This window comes from Hemitrygon akajei, chromosome 1 (assembly GCF_048418815.1).
Source record: "Hemitrygon akajei chromosome 1, sHemAka1.3, whole genome shotgun sequence".
In the NCBI taxonomy this organism is placed as follows: domain Eukaryota; kingdom Metazoa; phylum Chordata; class Chondrichthyes; order Myliobatiformes; family Dasyatidae; genus Hemitrygon; species Hemitrygon akajei.
The window spans coordinates 200,624,959-200,641,445 of record NC_133124.1 but is presented as its reverse complement, the minus strand read 5'-3'; the positions used below and the strand labels follow the sequence as shown (position 1 = coordinate 200,641,445).

The 16,487-nt window shown below is 44.9% G+C and overlaps 1 protein-coding gene across 1 annotated transcript in view; it reads left to right on the top strand.

Moving 5' to 3' along the window:
* The window catches only part of LOC140734564 (zinc metalloproteinase-disintegrin-like NaMP), a 95,102-nt gene extending 85,970 nt beyond the window's left edge, over positions 1-9,132 (top strand). Inside the window, exons 22-24 of the mRNA XM_073058721.1 lie at positions 2,055-2,102; positions 2,312-2,359; positions 4,918-9,132. Of these exons, the coding sequence (XP_072914822.1) occupies positions 2,055-2,102; positions 2,312-2,359; positions 4,918-4,950 (129 nt within the window). The 3' untranslated portion in view covers positions 4,951-9,132. The remainder of the gene's footprint in view (positions 1-2,054; positions 2,103-2,311; positions 2,360-4,917) is intronic.
* Positions 9,133-16,487: the final 7,355 nt, after the last annotated feature.

The window sequence follows — 16,487 nt, the reverse complement described above, 5'->3', positions numbered from 1 at the left end:
CCAAGCTAAACAGTTTGCTGGACTGGGCAGGATGTTGTATGCAACCTGGATCATAAACTTGATGTGCTAGGGTTCGGCCTACCAGATATTGGACCAGGAGATCTTCTGCTTCACCTTGTTCAAGCACCGTGCTGCCCCATTCCTCCCATCCTGGTGGTGTGGACTTCTGCGACAGCTGCTCACAACCTCTTCCTGGACCATATTGCATCGACCCCTGCCTTGGACACTCTCAAAGAGGGTTGAAGGGAAGCTGCCCAGGCCTGCCTAGACCACTGTCACTGTCAGATCCCTGTGCCTCAGACAAGGCACGCACATTTCCCCTACTTCCTTGGCCTTCCACTTCCTGCCTGTCCAGACCTCAATACCTGCTGTCAAGATTTTGGGCTCGCTGGAATGTCCGTACAGCATCAATTCTCTTGCAAGGGAAACCATGAACTCCTCACTCAGGCTACTGAAGGGATGTTGCAGTATCCCCATAGTTAAAAATGGTGAAATTACCCATCTTCCACTATTAACTATCTGCATTCATTGAGGTGAAGCTTAAATCCACACAAAGTTTCACTTCTTGAATTAATACAAAATATCCCGTGACATTTCTTCGTATACTGTAAAAATACACTCTGTGGTGACATTTATTACATACTTCCTGTACCTCCTGTTCATGGTCTTCTGCTACTCCGCCCATCCACTTCAAGATTCAATATGTGCATTCAGAGGTGTTCTTCTGCACACCTCTGTTGTAACGATTGTTTATTCACCTTCCTGGGTCAGCTTGAACCAGTCTGACCTTTCTCAGTAACAAAGTATTTTTACCTGCAGAACTGCTGCTCACTGGATTTCTGCTTTGAACCATTCTCTGTAAACTCTAAAGACCGTTGTGCGTTAAAATCACAGGAAATCAGCAGGTTCTGAGATACTCAGTCCACCCTGTCCGGCACCAACAATCATTGCACGGTCAAAGTCACTCAGATCAATCTTCTTCACTATTCTGAGGTTTGGTCTGAGCAACAACTGAACCTTTTGACCATGTCTGTATGCTTTCGTGCATTGAGTCGATGCCACGTGATTAGCTGATTAGATATTTGCATTAGCAAAGTAGAATACAGATATACCTAATAAACTGGCCACTGAGTATAATTCCTTCAGCCTCCCAGCAGATTTGCTTTCAGATCAATGAATGTAACCTTCATGGTTATTTTCAGATCAACGGAATGTTTTCATGTTGTTCTTTCTCAAATTAGTCCTTGCACCTACTACAACATAATTTGAAAGACATGCAGAAATTCTGGGCAAGGAGCCAGGATTCCCTGGGATTAGAACACTATCAGAGCAATATAGAAGAGGCAACATTGGTCTCTCAGTCTCACAGAGTTAAGAAGGTAGTCCACCAGCCCTTTCCCAGGGGTGGTTGGAAATGAGCAATAAATGCTGCCCCCCACCAACTCTACTTCCATGAATGAATATGAACAAAGGACCTGGGTCCACAACACTGAACCACAGAACATTACAGCACAGAAACAGGCCTTTTGGCCCTTCTTGGCTGTGCCGAACCATTTTTCCGCCAAGTCCCACTGACCTGCACCTGGACCATATCCCTCCATACCCCTCTCATCCATGTACCTGTCCAAGTGTTTCTTAAATGTTAAAAGTGAGCCCGCATTCACCACTTCATCTGGCAGCTCATTCCACACTCCCACCACTCTCTGTGTGAAGAAGCCCCCCCCCCACAAACTTCCCTTTAAACTTTCCCCCCTTCACCCTTAACCCATGTCCACTGGTTTTCTTCTCCCCTAGCCTCAGTGGAAAAAGCCTAATTCTACAACGTGCAGACTTACTCTCAAGGACTCTTACAACTCTTGTCATCATATTTTTATGTATTTGCATAATTTATCTTTTTTGGCACATTGGTTATTTGTCAGTCTGTGTTTATATATAGTTTTTAGTCATTGCTATGGTATTTCTTTATTGCCTTCAAGAAAATGAATTTCAAGGCAGGGTATCGTACGTACAGTACATGCACTTTGATAATGAAGTTTACTTTAACTTCCTTGCAGCCTCCACAGGCTCCACCACCCAAGCCAACGCATCCACCAGCCCACAAGGTAAGGTCACAAAGCCTCAGTCATGAAATTGGTGTCGTAACGAGAGTGCGGAATTGATTAGCACCTTGGTGTCAATATTAGCCATCGTTCAGTGGGTGATAGTCATCCCAGGTGGATTTCCAATACCTTCAGCATCTCTGTTTTATTCCTCCTTTGCTTTGGTTCACTACTGCACTTCGATAATAAATCTTACTTTGACTTTCTTGCAGCCTCCACAGGTTCCAGCACCCAAGCCAATGCATCCACCAACCTCCAAGGTAAGGTCACAAACACTCAGCAATGAAATCGGTGTCGTAACGAGAGTGCGGAATTGATTAGCACTTTGGTGGCCATGTTAGCCATCGTTCAGTGGGTGATAATCATCCCGCCTTTGGGCTCTCAGTTTTATTCCTCCCTTGCTCTTATTCACTATTCTCGTTCACTATTGCGAGCTGCCCCCATCACACCCTCGGATTGTGTTGGTCATTGAAGCAAAAAGTTGCATTTCACTATATGTGTCAAAGTTTTGAGTTACTGTTTATTCTCGGATGCTGTGGTCAGGTAATGTCTTTACGAAGGGTCTCAGCCTGAGATGTCAACTCTTTATTCCTCTGTATAGATGCTGCCTGACCTGCTGATTTCCTCCGGCACTTTGTGTGTGTTACTCTGGATTTCCAGCATCTGCAGAATCTCTTGTGTATATCTGATAGTGGGCAGGTTAGTTTAACCTGAGAATGTGGAAGTCACAACAAGTGTGACTAAGAAACATAGCACGACTATACTTAATAGGAAGTTCAGGGAGAATCGAGGTGGTTCTGAAGAAGAAAGCAATGTTGGTAGATGAAAGTGAACAGGAGGGCAGGAAGCTGAATCATATTGAGTCTTGCGGCGTGCATGGACACATTAGCCTCCCTGGCTCCAACCAACGAGTGAACTTTCTTGTCCTGTTCATCTTTTCTATGACCCACAAACACAGCTGGATATTAGGAACACTAAAATACGCCGGTCTATCTCACTAACAAGCAGAATAACGAAGGTGCTGCGCAGTTACGGACAATGTGGGGAGCGGCCTCTCGCTCCGCGCTGCGGTCTTTTGCAGCTACCCGGGGGAAGCGGAGCACTCAACACAGAAGCGCAGTAAGATGGCCGGTATTAACGCAAGTCTTCAAGTGGAGCCCCGCGCTCTGTCGGTTCTACTCGCTAACATCCCACCGCCAGAAAAAAAACTGGATTGATTGCCATTGTCTGCGTCCGAAGCAACGAGAAATGGGGAATTGTTGCGCATTTGTCCTGACAGAAACGTGGCTTCAAGACACCATTCCAGGCTTTGCCATCCAACTAGAAGGCCTGATCTCCTTTCGGGCGGACAGAAATGTTGCAATTTCTGGCAAACGCCACGGAGGATGTCTGAGTGTCTACATCCGTAAGAACTGCTGTGTGAACACCTCGGTGCTAGGAGCCCACTGCTCTCCGCAGCTCCCCAAGTGCTCCCCAGGGCTGCTTGCTCAGCTCACTGCTGACTCACGGCAGCATTACCACATTTAGCTCAAACCACATCATCAAGTGGTTGGCCTTATCACCAACAATGACGCATCAGCATACAGATAGTGGAGATTGCGAGGTTTGCCTCACGGTGTGGGAACAACAACCTGAATGTCAGTGTGAACGAGACAGAAGAGTCGACTGTGGGTTTCAGGTAGGCGCAGGTCGACCACTCTCCATTGCACATTAATGCCTCTGCTGTAGAGCAAGTGAAGAACACAAAAGTTCCTTGGTGTGCACATAAAGGACACTCTAACCCGGACCCACAACACCTCCGCACTAGTCAAGAAGCATTGACACTTTCTGAGGAGATAGAGGCGTGCAAGACTCCCTGCCCCCATTCTAACAAGTCTGCAGGAGCACCGCTGAGAGTGTCCTGTCTGGCTTCATCACTGTGTGGGATGGAAGCTGCAGGGCAGCAGACAGCAAGACAGAGGATCACCGTGGTCTTCTTTCCCCCGGATTGTGACATTTCCTGGGAGCGTTGCAGACAAAAGGCCCAAAGCACGGTGGGTTGAGGGGTCCCCACCACCCCCACAATCTCTTTGACCCACTACCATCAGGAAGGAGGTACAGAAGCTTCAGGACTGGGACTGCCAGGCTGGATAACGGCATCTTCCCTCAGGCTCTGATACTAATGAATAGCCTGCCTCCATTGAGGTGTCATCACTCGGTCAGCGAGCTGTTTACTGTATACCTGTGTTCCATGCATTTTGAATTACACTGTATTAACTTATTTATGGTAATATTTTGATTTATGTGCTGTTTGTGTTATGTGTTTTTTGGATGTATCGTGTTCCAGAGGAAGGCTGTGTCGTTTGTATATGTGTACCGTCAGGTGACGATGAACTTGAACTTGAAATAAACTGAGACACGACAAACTGCAGATGCTGGATTCTGGAGTAAAAAACAAACTGCGGAAAGATCTCAGCAGAGTGAGCAGCATCTGTAGATGGAAATTAAACTAAGGGAAAGCACTTCGTGATCCACCTGCCACATGCACAAAATGCAGGAGGAGCTCAGCATCTATGGAGGGAAATAAAGTCAATTATAATAAACAGTTCATTATAGGAATATTCCAAGTTTTTGCTAACCAGGGTTTTATAGAGCTGCAATATTACCTCGCAACTCCTGAGTTCAATCCCCCGACTGATGAAGACCAACAGACCACCCTACCAACCCGCATGGCAACTCTGAAGGATCTATGCCCGTGAATCTGCTAATAGGTAAAGGAACAGGTAATAAGACATTTGTTTCAAGAAATGTACTGAAAATATTAATTTCTTCTTTCCAGATCTTGATGCCTCCAGGCAGACCAAGAAACTAACCATCAGTTGCTGCCTGGCTTGTGGACTTTCTCCAGCCTTTTCCGTATTTTGCTCAAGATTTCCAGCATCTGCAGAATGCCTGCTCTGAAGAAGTTTAAATCTTCTCTTCGGGACGTTAGTGAGACGCCCTCCCACTGCTTCCCTTCTGTAATCTCGGACTCCTCAGCCATGTGCTCACCCAGACTCATTACCACGACCACGTGTCCTTTCCTGGGATCTTGTCTCTGCTGCCACCTTGTGCCACATGGTTTCCAACTCCATTTCCAGGCCACCCTGCTCAGTCGCAGTGAGGATGCCGGGTTCCTGCTTTCAATTGACTGCTTTTCCCGCCGATTCCCCCTCTGGATTCTACACACAGCCCCCTCCACCATGCAGGAAAACCTGTGAGCCCTATCTGCCACAGCTCTGGGCCTCAGTCAACACTGCCTGGCATGGACCTCTCCCAACACTTCATCTTCTGCTGGATTCATGCCTTCAGATGCTGGCTCTTCTTCTTCCTTGATTCCAGAAAGGATCGAAAGATCACCCACCTGCAGACCCTGGCCCCTGCCACCTCCAACTCCAGCTCCCACCTCAGCCATGACAGTCTCCAGCTCCGGCTCCAGCTTCAACCATGGCCGCCTCCACCTCAAGCCTGAGAGTCTCTCTGCCGCCAGATCCTATGGCTCGTCTTCTGCCAATACTCCCCACAAACCCCTAATGTCAAGCTCCCCTCTACCCTTCCCCCCCTTTGTTTCCTCTGAGCTGCCATATCCCTTTCTCCCCACTTTCCACAAAAATCCCCACATTCCTTTCTCCTGTCACCCCTCCAACTCTCTACCTTCTGCCGACCCCAGTTCTAATCCCTGTACTGTGTTTACCAACCCCTCCGTCATCCTCCTCTTGGAGGCAGAGTTCACTGTCCTCACACCTCAGTGAGTTCCACAGCTGCCGTAAGGCTGAGTTCTTCCTCCGTCACCACCATCTCTGAGCCCACTTCTTTGCCAAGGATTCCCCAACTCCAACAAATGACACCTTCTTCTGTCCCCAGTCCTCCTCCTCTCCTTGGACACAGTGCTCTGATCTTCTACTTGCTCTGGATCTCTTCATCTCTAACTGTTGATGAGACATCAACAGTTTTGACTTCAGCACATAACTTATCCTTCTCGAACCTTACCCCCGCTGAGCACACTGCCCTACTCTCTTAGCATCAATCCCAACATTATCACCAAACCTGCAGCAAGTGGGGTATAGTTATAATCTAGTGGGCTGACCTCTACCTTGCTGAGCAAGGTGGAAGCTCTCAGACACCTCCTCTTACATATCCCTTGAACAGGATCCTACCATCAAACTATTGTATCCTTCATCATCACCAATCTCATCGACTCTGAAGATCTCCTCTTCACTTTCACCAACTGATGCACCATCAATAACTCACTCTGAGACGTAAGAAGAGAGATATCGGCTTTTATTGACTGGAAGAATGAACAACACTACATCCTGGAGAATGAGGCCGGGCTCAGGCCTCAATCGCCTTTATACAGGGGTCTGTGGGAGGAGCCACAGGAGCAGTCAGCAGGGGTCTGTGGGAGGAGCCACAGGAGGAGTCCAGACAGGTATATGTAGTTCACCACACCAACCTCATGGTTCCTGTACCCCGTACTGCTCATTTCTACCTCTTACCCAAGATCTACGAATCTGACTGCCCGAATAGGCCTGGTCCCGCCCTATTGAGCTTGTGTCCGCATACCTCAGCCTTATTTGACCCCCCGGGTTCAGTCCCTTCCTGCCAACATCTATGACACTTCACAAGCTCTTGATCACTTCAATCACTTTATGTTCCCTGGCCCTAATCTCCTCAGTTTTACTCTGAACACCCAGTCCCTATACACTAATATCTCCCCATCAGGAAGGCCTTAAAGCTCTCTGCTTCTTTCTGGAAAACAAACCAAACCAATTACCCTCCACCACCACTCTCATCCTCAACAATTTCCCTTTCAGCTCCTCCCACTTTCTCCAAACCCAAATACAGTCATAGGCACCCGCATGAGCCCCAACTGTGCCTGCTCTTTCATCAGCTATGTGGAACAGTCCATGTTCCAAGCCTACTCTGGTGAAACTCCTCAATTCTTTCTGCACAACATTGATGGCTGCATTGGCACTGCTTCCTGAACCCATCCTGAGTTCATCAATTTCATCAGCTTTGCCTCCAAACTTCACCCTGCCTTCACATTTACTTACACCTCCCTCCCCTTTCTCGATCTCTCTGTCTCCATTACTAACCACCGACATCTTTTCTAAACCTACTGACTCGCACAGTTACCTCGACAATATCTCTTCTGACCCTGCCAATTGTAAAAGTGGTATCCCCTTTTCCCAGTTCCTCCACCTCCACCTCCACCTCATCTGTTCTCAGCAGGACACTTTCCATTTTGGAAGATCTGGAACACGTCCTCCTTTTTCAAAGAATGGTGCCTTCCACCACCATCAATACTGCTCTCATCTGCATCTTCTCCATTTTCCTCACACCATCCTTCTCCCCCCCCCTCCACCACCACTATTACAGGGTTATTGTTCCCCTTGTCCTTACCTACCACCCCATTAGCCTCTGTATCTAGCATATCATTTTCATTAACTTCTGCCATCTACAACAGGATCCTGCTACCAAGCACATCTTCCCCCTCTTTCCCCGCTCTCTGCTTTCTGCAAGGATCAGTCTCCACATGGCTATCTTGTCCACTCATCCCTCCCCACCGATCTCCCTCTGGCACTTATCCCAACAAGCATGCTAAGTGCTACTCCAGCCCCTACAACCCCTCCCTCACCACCATTCAGGGCCCCAAACAGTCCCTCAAATGAGAAGACCTGTGAGTCCTTCGGGGTCATCTACTGCGTCTGGAGCTCCAGGTACGATCTTCTCTACATCATTGAGACCCGGCATAGATTAGGGGACCACTTCGTCGAGCACTTTTTCTCCTGCTGTTATAAAAGGCAGGATTTCATGACGGCCACCCATTTCAATTCAAATTCCCATGCCTGTCCATAACCTTCTCTACTGCCACGATGAGGCCACACTCAAGCTGGAGGAGTAACACCTGATATTCCATCTGGGTAGCCTCCAACCAGACGGCATGGGCCAGGTGGCCGTCTCACCCCTTCGCTTCTCCTCACCTGATATCACCTCCCTTTGTTGCCTCTTTCTCTTCCATGGTCCTTCCACTGTCCTCTTCTGTCAGATTCCTTCCACTTTAGACCTTTATCTCTTCCAACTATTCTCTCCCCTACCCTCTCCCAGCTTCTGACTTCATCACTCCAACCCCCACCCACCTTTCCCCTCACCTGGTCTCACCTATCACCTGCAAGCTTGTACTCATCCCCCTCTCAATGTCCCTCCCACCTTCTTATTCTGACTCCTTCCCCCTTCCTTTCCAGTGCTGAAGAAGGGTCTTGGCCCGAAGTGTCATCTCTTTATTCCTCTCCATACATGCTGCCTGACTTGCTGAATTCCTCCAGCACTTTTTGTCTGTTACCTCAGATGAGAGCTATCATCTCTGATCTCCCAGTTACCTGCCCCTCATATCATTTGCTCAATTTATCCACATATTGAAGAAGTGAATCTCCCAAAGCATGTTCACCCTCTATTTATTCCATCAACATAACTAAAGGTAACAAGCAACAGAACTGCTCAATCACAATCTTGACGAAGAAAAGGCAGGAGAGTGTTTAAAGTATCAACATTTTCTGCTGCTGATCGATGCAAAATTACATGGGAGTTTTCTGACTCATTTTCAAACAGAGATTTAAAGCTTGACCTTATTTGTCTAATGTGCATCAAAACATTGAAAGGTACGGCGAAATGCATTGACTACTCCAATAACCAGAGTCCGAGATGTGCTGTGGGCAGCCACAAGCATCGTCGTGCACCGGGCACAAACATAGCATGCTCACTACTTCCTAATCCAAAACTCATGCATCGCTTGGAATGTGTGAGGAAGCCAGAGCGGCCGGAGAAAGCCCTCACAGTCACGGGGAAAGCATACAGACTCTTCACAGACAGCGGCAGGGGTTGGAGCTCGATCTTTCCATCACTGGCGCTACAAAGCATCATCTCAATCGCTACACTATCAAGCTACCCTATGTGCAATCCAATGATACGATAGACGATTTGCGTTTGAAGGTGATGAGCATTTATTCTCAAATAAAAATAATTCCATAAAATCCTGGTTTTCCATTTATTCCCCTCTCACAATGAATTACAGGGCTTGTCTTTTGAGGAAAGGTTGAGCGATCTAGGGCTTATCTCTGGAGTGAGAGAGAATGAGAGGTCACTTGATAGATGATGAGAGCCTTAGACGGAGTGGCCAGCCAGAGACTTTTCCCAGGGCAGAAATGGCTAATATGAGAGGGCATAATTCTTTCTTTTATTTTTCAATCTTTTTATTAATATCAACATGAGAAGATTAATACATAGTTATTGGGATTACAAAATTAAAATGAACATAAGAGGATACACAAGCAATAAGTACAATATAGTTAAGTCTTCCCAAATCATGAATGATACAAATATCATATAAACGAAACAAAAAAAAAACTAGGTATATCATGTTGAAAAAAAAACAGAAAAGAGAAAAAGAGAAAAAAAATATTATTACCCTAAGAAAAACTAATCTAACAAACTAACCACTAACTAATAAAGAAAAAAACGGAAAAAGGGAAAGGGAAAAAAAAGGGCCGTTTATAGTATCCATAAAAAGACAAAGAATCATCAGTGTCCCCAACTCCAATCCTCTCAACATATATATAATCAAAACCGGAAAAACAAATAGGATTGGAACAGGGTCAAATTACATCATGTGAAAATATTGAATAAATGGCCTCCAAGTTTTTTCAAATTTAATAGAAGGGTCATATATGACACTTCTAATTTTTTCCAAATTTAGACATAACATAGTTTGAGAAAACCAATGAAATATGGTAGGGGGTTTAATTTCTTTCCAATTCAACAAAACAGATCTTCCAGCCATTAATGTAAGAAATGCAATCATCCGACAAGCAGAAGAAGATAAATGGATTGACTCCATCATTGGTAAACCAAAGATTGCAGTAATAGGATGAAGTTGTAAATCAATGTTCAATACTGTGGAAATAATATCGAAAATGTCTTTCCAATATTTTTTCAAAAGCGGACATGACCAAAACATATGAGTTAAAGAAGCTATCTCAGAATGACATCTGTCACATATAGGATTTATATGGGAATAAAAACGAGGCAATTTATCCTTGGACATATGAGCCCTGTGCACAATTTTAAACTGCATCAATGAATGTTTAGCACATATAGAGGATAAATTAACTAATTGAAGAATTTTATCAAAATTCTCAATAGGGATAGTAAAGTTAAGTTCTCTTTCCCAATCATTTTTAATCTTATAAAAGGCCTCTGAACATATTTTCATAATTATATTGTAAACATTTGATATTAAACCTTTCTGAAAAGGATTTAGTTCTAACAATTTCTCCAAAATACCTGAAGAAACAAGATTTGGAAAGGTAGGAAGTACAGTATTTTAAAAATTCCTAACCTGTAAATATCTAAAAAAAAAATGAGATCTAGGCAAATTATATTTATTAGATAATTGTTCAAAAGACATAAAACAATTGTCCAAAAATAAATCAGAAAATCATAGTATACCTTTAGTCTTCCAAGCTGAATAAGCTTGGTCCATAATAGAGGGATGAAAAAAGAAATTGGATACAATAGGAATTGTTAAAACAAATTGATTCAACCCAAAAAATTTCCGAAATTGAAACCATATATGTAAAGTGTGTTTAACTATCAGATTGTCAATTCGTTTATGCAATTTAGAAAGAGCAAAGGGAAGAAAAGTCCCTAAAATAGAACCCAATGAAAATCCTTGTACAGATTTAGTTTCCAGATTTACCCAATGAGGGCTAGGAGATAAATCCAAATCCCTTAACCAACATTTCAAATATTGTATATTAATTGTCCAATAATAAAATCTAAAATTAGGCAATGCCAATCCACCTTCTTTCTTTGACTTCTGTAAATATCTTTTACCTAATCTAAGATTTTTATTCTGCCATATATATGAGGAAATTTTTGAATCAACATTGTCAAAAAAGGATTTCGAAATAAAAATTGGTACCGCTTGAAATATATATAAGAATATTGGTGGGGGGGGGAATATATATAAGAATATGGAAATCCTGCCTATGCTTTCCTCAAATCACCTTAAGAATATATAAAAATACTGGGGGGGGGGGGCTTCTTCACACAGAGAGTGGTGGGAGTGTGGAATGAGCTGCCAGATGAAGTGGTAAAAGTGGGCTCACTTTTAACATTTAAGAAAAACTTGGACAGGTACATGGATGAGAGGTGTATAGAGGGATATGGTCCAGGTGCAGGTCAGTGGGACTAGGCAGAAAAATGGTTCGGCACAGCCAAGAAGGGCCAAAAGGCCTGTTTCTGTGTGTATGGTTCTATGATGAGCAGTCAGTGTAGTTTAGCTACCTCACTTAGCACATGGGTGCTAAGCAGCAGAAAACAAGACTGTGGCCAGATGGACACGAGAGAGACAGCAGATGCAGGAAATCTGGAGCAGCACCCATAGGTGCTGGAGGGACTCAGTATGTCAGGCAGCATCTGTGGAGGGAAATAGACAGCAACATTTCAGGTTGAGACCCTTCATTTGGACTCAATCCGAAACGTCAGCTGTCATTTCCCTCCATAGATGCTGCCTGATGTGCTGAGCTTCTCCAGCTTTGTGTGAAGGCAATTGCCAAAGTCAGTAACCTCCCAGCCATGGCTCAGACTGCACCCCATCTGGTGATGACCGACTTTACTGCTAATGGGAGGAGGGGGGCTCCGAGAGCTCCCCAGTCTCGATATGAGAGGGCACAGCAAGTGAGTACTAAAGAGAAATGAAGCATTTTCAACCGTGAACAGTTCGAAGTTCCCAGTTGATGATCCTTATGTCCCCCTGGTGTGGTCCCCAAAAGCTGTGTCCACCACTGGACTGAATACTGAACATTGCTTGAATAACTAGAGTGGATGTGGAGAGGATGTTTCCTAGAGTGGACGTGGAGAAGATGTTTCCTAGAGTGGATGTGGAGAGGATGTTTCCTAGAGTGGATGTGGAGAAGATGTTTTCTAGAGTGGATGTGGAGAGGATGTTTCTTAGAGTGGATGTGGAGAGGATGTTTCTTAGAGTGGATGTGGAGAGGATGTTTCCTAGAGTGGACGTGGAGAAGATGTTTCCTAGAGTGGATGTGGAGAGGATGTTTCTTAGAGTGGATGTGGAGAGGTTGTTTCTTAGAGTGGACGTGGAGAAGATGTTTCCTAGAGTGGATGTGGAGAAGATGTTTCCTAGAGTGGATGTGGAGCGGATGTTTCCTAGAGTGGAAGTGGAGAGGATGTTTCCTAGAGTGGACGTGGAGAAGATGTTTCCTACAATGGATGTGGAGAGGATGTTTCCTACAGTGGGGGAGTCTAGGACTAAAGAACACAAGGACGACCCTTTAGAACGGAGATGATGAGGAATTTCTTGAGCCAGAGGGTGATGAATCAGTAGAATTCATTGCCACAGTTGGCTGCGGAGCCCAAGTCATTGGGTATATTTAAAGTGAAGGTTGATAGTTTCCTGATTAGTCAGGGTATCAAAGGTTACAGGGAGAGAGCAGGAGAATGGGGTTAAGAGGGATGATAAATCAATCATGGTGGAATGCCCGAGCAGATTTGATGGTCTGAATGGCCTAATTCTGCCCCTATGTTTTATGTTTTATGGTCTTATGGTCCAGTCAGTGGTATCCATATTACATGAAGGAGTGGCCAAGAGTACAGGAAAGCACAGAGAGTACAGAAGCATCATTGACATTAACATCAAGCTGTACTTACTCGCCAATCACCTTCACACCAATGGCCATCTTGACTAGAGACGCAGGTAGTTCTGCAGGTATTCAGAGTTACAGCCAGGACGCAGCTGGGTCTTTGCTCTATCCAAGCTTCTCAGCTGCAGTACCGAAGACCTACACTCCAGAACCAGCGGTGCCTTGAACCAAGCTGTTCCAGTTCAGTGACAACACTGGCATCTGCTGGGCAACGTGGAAAATGGTCCAGGTACATCCTGCTCACAGAAAGGATTAAGCCAACTAACATCCAATTAGACTGCTCTCAATCATTAATATGGCAACAGATAGCATCATCAACATTAATATTAAGCAGTACTTACTCACCAATCACCTCCACACCAATAATCATCTTGGCTAAAGAGACAGGTATTCAGTGTTACAGCTGGGATGTGGCTTACTCCTGTAGCCTTTGCTGTATCCAAGGTTTGCTGTTCCTTGACATCATATGAAGTGAATTAAAATAGCCGATGACCAGCTTCTGTGTCTCAGGAAGATGCTGAAATGAATTTTACGACAGAGAGCGGCGCAAGTTCCAAACTCTCTTGCAAAAGCTGCAGCTGATATGTGGTCAGTTATTAATTTTAAAGGTGATCCTGGTAGACTTTCTTTAACTAAAGGTGTTAAGATCTGAGTAAGGGTGATACGGAGAGTTCGAACAAAGGACCTTTGGTCCACTATGTTGTACCGGATGTTAGGTCGCAGATCAATCCTGATCTCAAAGCTTGAACAGAATTAAAGGGCTGAATAGCCTCCCCCTTCCTGTCTATGTTTGATCCCTGGAAGGTTTACCAGGAGAAAGCAATTCACAGCAAATATTCAGAAAGCACATGTGCATCCACGTTATCACACAACCGCAGTAGGAGTTTGCTTTTGAATTTATTGTTGCCCTTTGGGGGAGGCAAATGCTGAGTTCTTTACAGTTAGAACCAGGTCACTCAGTAGGGTATCTGGTGTCACCCACTGTGTGGGGCCGAAGTTCCCTTCCATGAGCAGATTTTGCAGTTTCCGTTGGAACTTTACAACAATCCATGAATTTAAAATAACTTTCACTGATTCAGACACAGAGGTGTACAACACAGATATGGGATCTTCAGTCCATTATGTCCGTGCTCACTTTCTTCACTCATCAGCACTAATCCCAGTTGCCCTCGCTACAGCTGCAGACATTTATACCTTAACACAAAAATACAACTGCAGATGCTGTGGATCAAAGAATACGTACACAACGCTGGAAGAACTCAGCAGGTCAGGCAGCATCCGTGAGAAAAGAGTAGCCAATGTTTCGGGTCGAGACCCTTCATCAGGACATTTATACCTTGCCTGTTCATGTAAATGACTAAGTGCCCTTTAAACGTAATGATTCGAGCTGATGAGTTTAAGCACAACTCCAGTGCCATACGTAAGTTTGCTGATGTCACTATTGTCATTGGTCCATAAGACCCTAAGATATAGGAGTAGCAGTAGGCCATTCAGGCCATCGAGTCTGCTCCACCATTCAATCATGGACTGATCCAATTCTTCCAGCCATCCCCACTCCCCTGCCTTCTCCCCATACCTTTGATGCTCTGGCTAATCAAGAACATATCTATCTCTGCCTTAAATGCACCCAATGAGTTGGCCTCCACAGCTGCTCATGGCAACAAATTCCACAGATCTGTCACCCTCTGACTAACATAATTTCTCCACAACTCTGTTCTAAATGGACGTCCTTCAATCCTGAAGTCGTGTGCTCTCGTCCTGGACTCCCCCACCATGGGAAATAACTTTGCCATATCTATTCTGTTCAAGCCTTTTAACATTTGGAATGTTTCAGTGAGATCACCCCTCATTCTCCTGAACTCCAGGGAATACAGCAAAAGAGTTACCTCATATTGTAACCCTTTCATTCTTGGAATCATTCTCATGAATCTTCTCTGAACCCTCTCCAATGTCAGTATATCCTTTCTAAAATAAGGAGCCCAAAACTCCAAATGTGGTCTCATGAGTGCCTCATAGAGCCTCAACATCACATCCCTGCTCTTATATTCTATATCTCTGGAAATGAATGCCAACATTGCCTTTGCCTTCTTCACCACCGACTCAGCCTGGAGGTTAGCTTTTATGGTATCCTTCACAAGGACTCCCAAGTCAGTTTGCATCTCTGCATTTTGAATTCTCTCCCCATCTAAATAACAATCTGCCTGTTTATTTCTTCCACCAAAGTGCATGACCATACACTTTCCAACATTGTATTTCATTTGCCACTTCTTTGCCTATTCGAATAAAAGGTGGTGACAAATCAGCACATAGGGGGAAAATTGAATGCCTGGCTGAGAGGTGCCACGGTGATAACCTCTCATTCAATGTCAGAAAGATTAAAGAGCCTGATTACTGACCTCAGGAGGAGGAAACCAGGGAGCTCCATGAGCCGTCCCCATCGGGGCATCAGCGGTGGAGAGTGTCAGCAACTTTAAATTCTTCAATGTTACCATTTCAGAGGATCTGTCCTGGGCCCAGCATGTAAGTGCAATTATGAAGAAAGCACGGCAGTGCCTCTACTTCTTTAGAAGTTTACGACAATTTGGCATGACATACAAAACTTTGTCAAACTTCTATAGATGTACAGTGGACGGGTAATTGACTGGTTGCTCCATGGACTGGTATGGAAACACCAATACCCTTGAACAGAAAATCCTACAAAAAGTAGTGGAAACGGCTCAATCCATCATAGCTAAAGCCCTCCGCCCTACTGAGCACATCTGCACAGAGCACAGTCACAGGAAAGAACCATCCATCATCAAGGATCCCCACCACCCAGGCCATCTCTCTTCTCACTGCTGCCAACAGGAACAAGGTACAGGAGCCTCAGGACTCACACCACCAGGTTCAGGAACAGTTATTATCCCTCAACCATGCGGCTATTGGACCAATGGGGATAACTTCACTCAATTTCACTTGCCCCATCACCGCACTGTTCCCGCAACCCACAGACTCACTTTCAAGGACGCTTCATCTCATGTTCTCGATATTTATTGTTATTTTTTCTCTTTCGTGCTTCCACATTTTGTTGTCCGATGCACATTGGTTGTTTGTCCATCCCATTGGGTGCAGTCTTTCATTGATTTGATTGTGTTTTTGTGAATTACTGTGTAAGCTCGCAAGAAAACGAATCTCACAGTTGTGTATGGTGACATATATGTACTTAGATAATAAATTTACATTGAACTTACTTTGAACATTGGTCTTTGATTCCACAAACTTCAGTGATGAAGTAGCTTTGTAAAAGTCCTTAGGTCTGGACCTGTCCATGCATTAGGAGTTTGAATCCCACCGGGGGGAAAATTTGAGCAAATTGAATATTTTAAGGAACTGATCGGCTAGACACCTCCTTTCCTCCTACAGATGCTGCTTGTCCCTCCTGCAGGGTGTTTCTCCAGCTTCCAGCAGCTGCAGACTCTTGCGTCTCCCAGTTTGAGAGAAAGCTAGGGATTAACTAGCACTGGTTGGGCCACGCTTTCGTATTGTGAGGAGCTCTGGTCACCACCTGACCGGAAGGATATGGTTGCACTGGAGACAGTACAGAGGAGATTCACCAGGATCTGCCTGGATTGGAGGGTTGTCACTCTGGAGGGTTTACGGAGATGAGGTG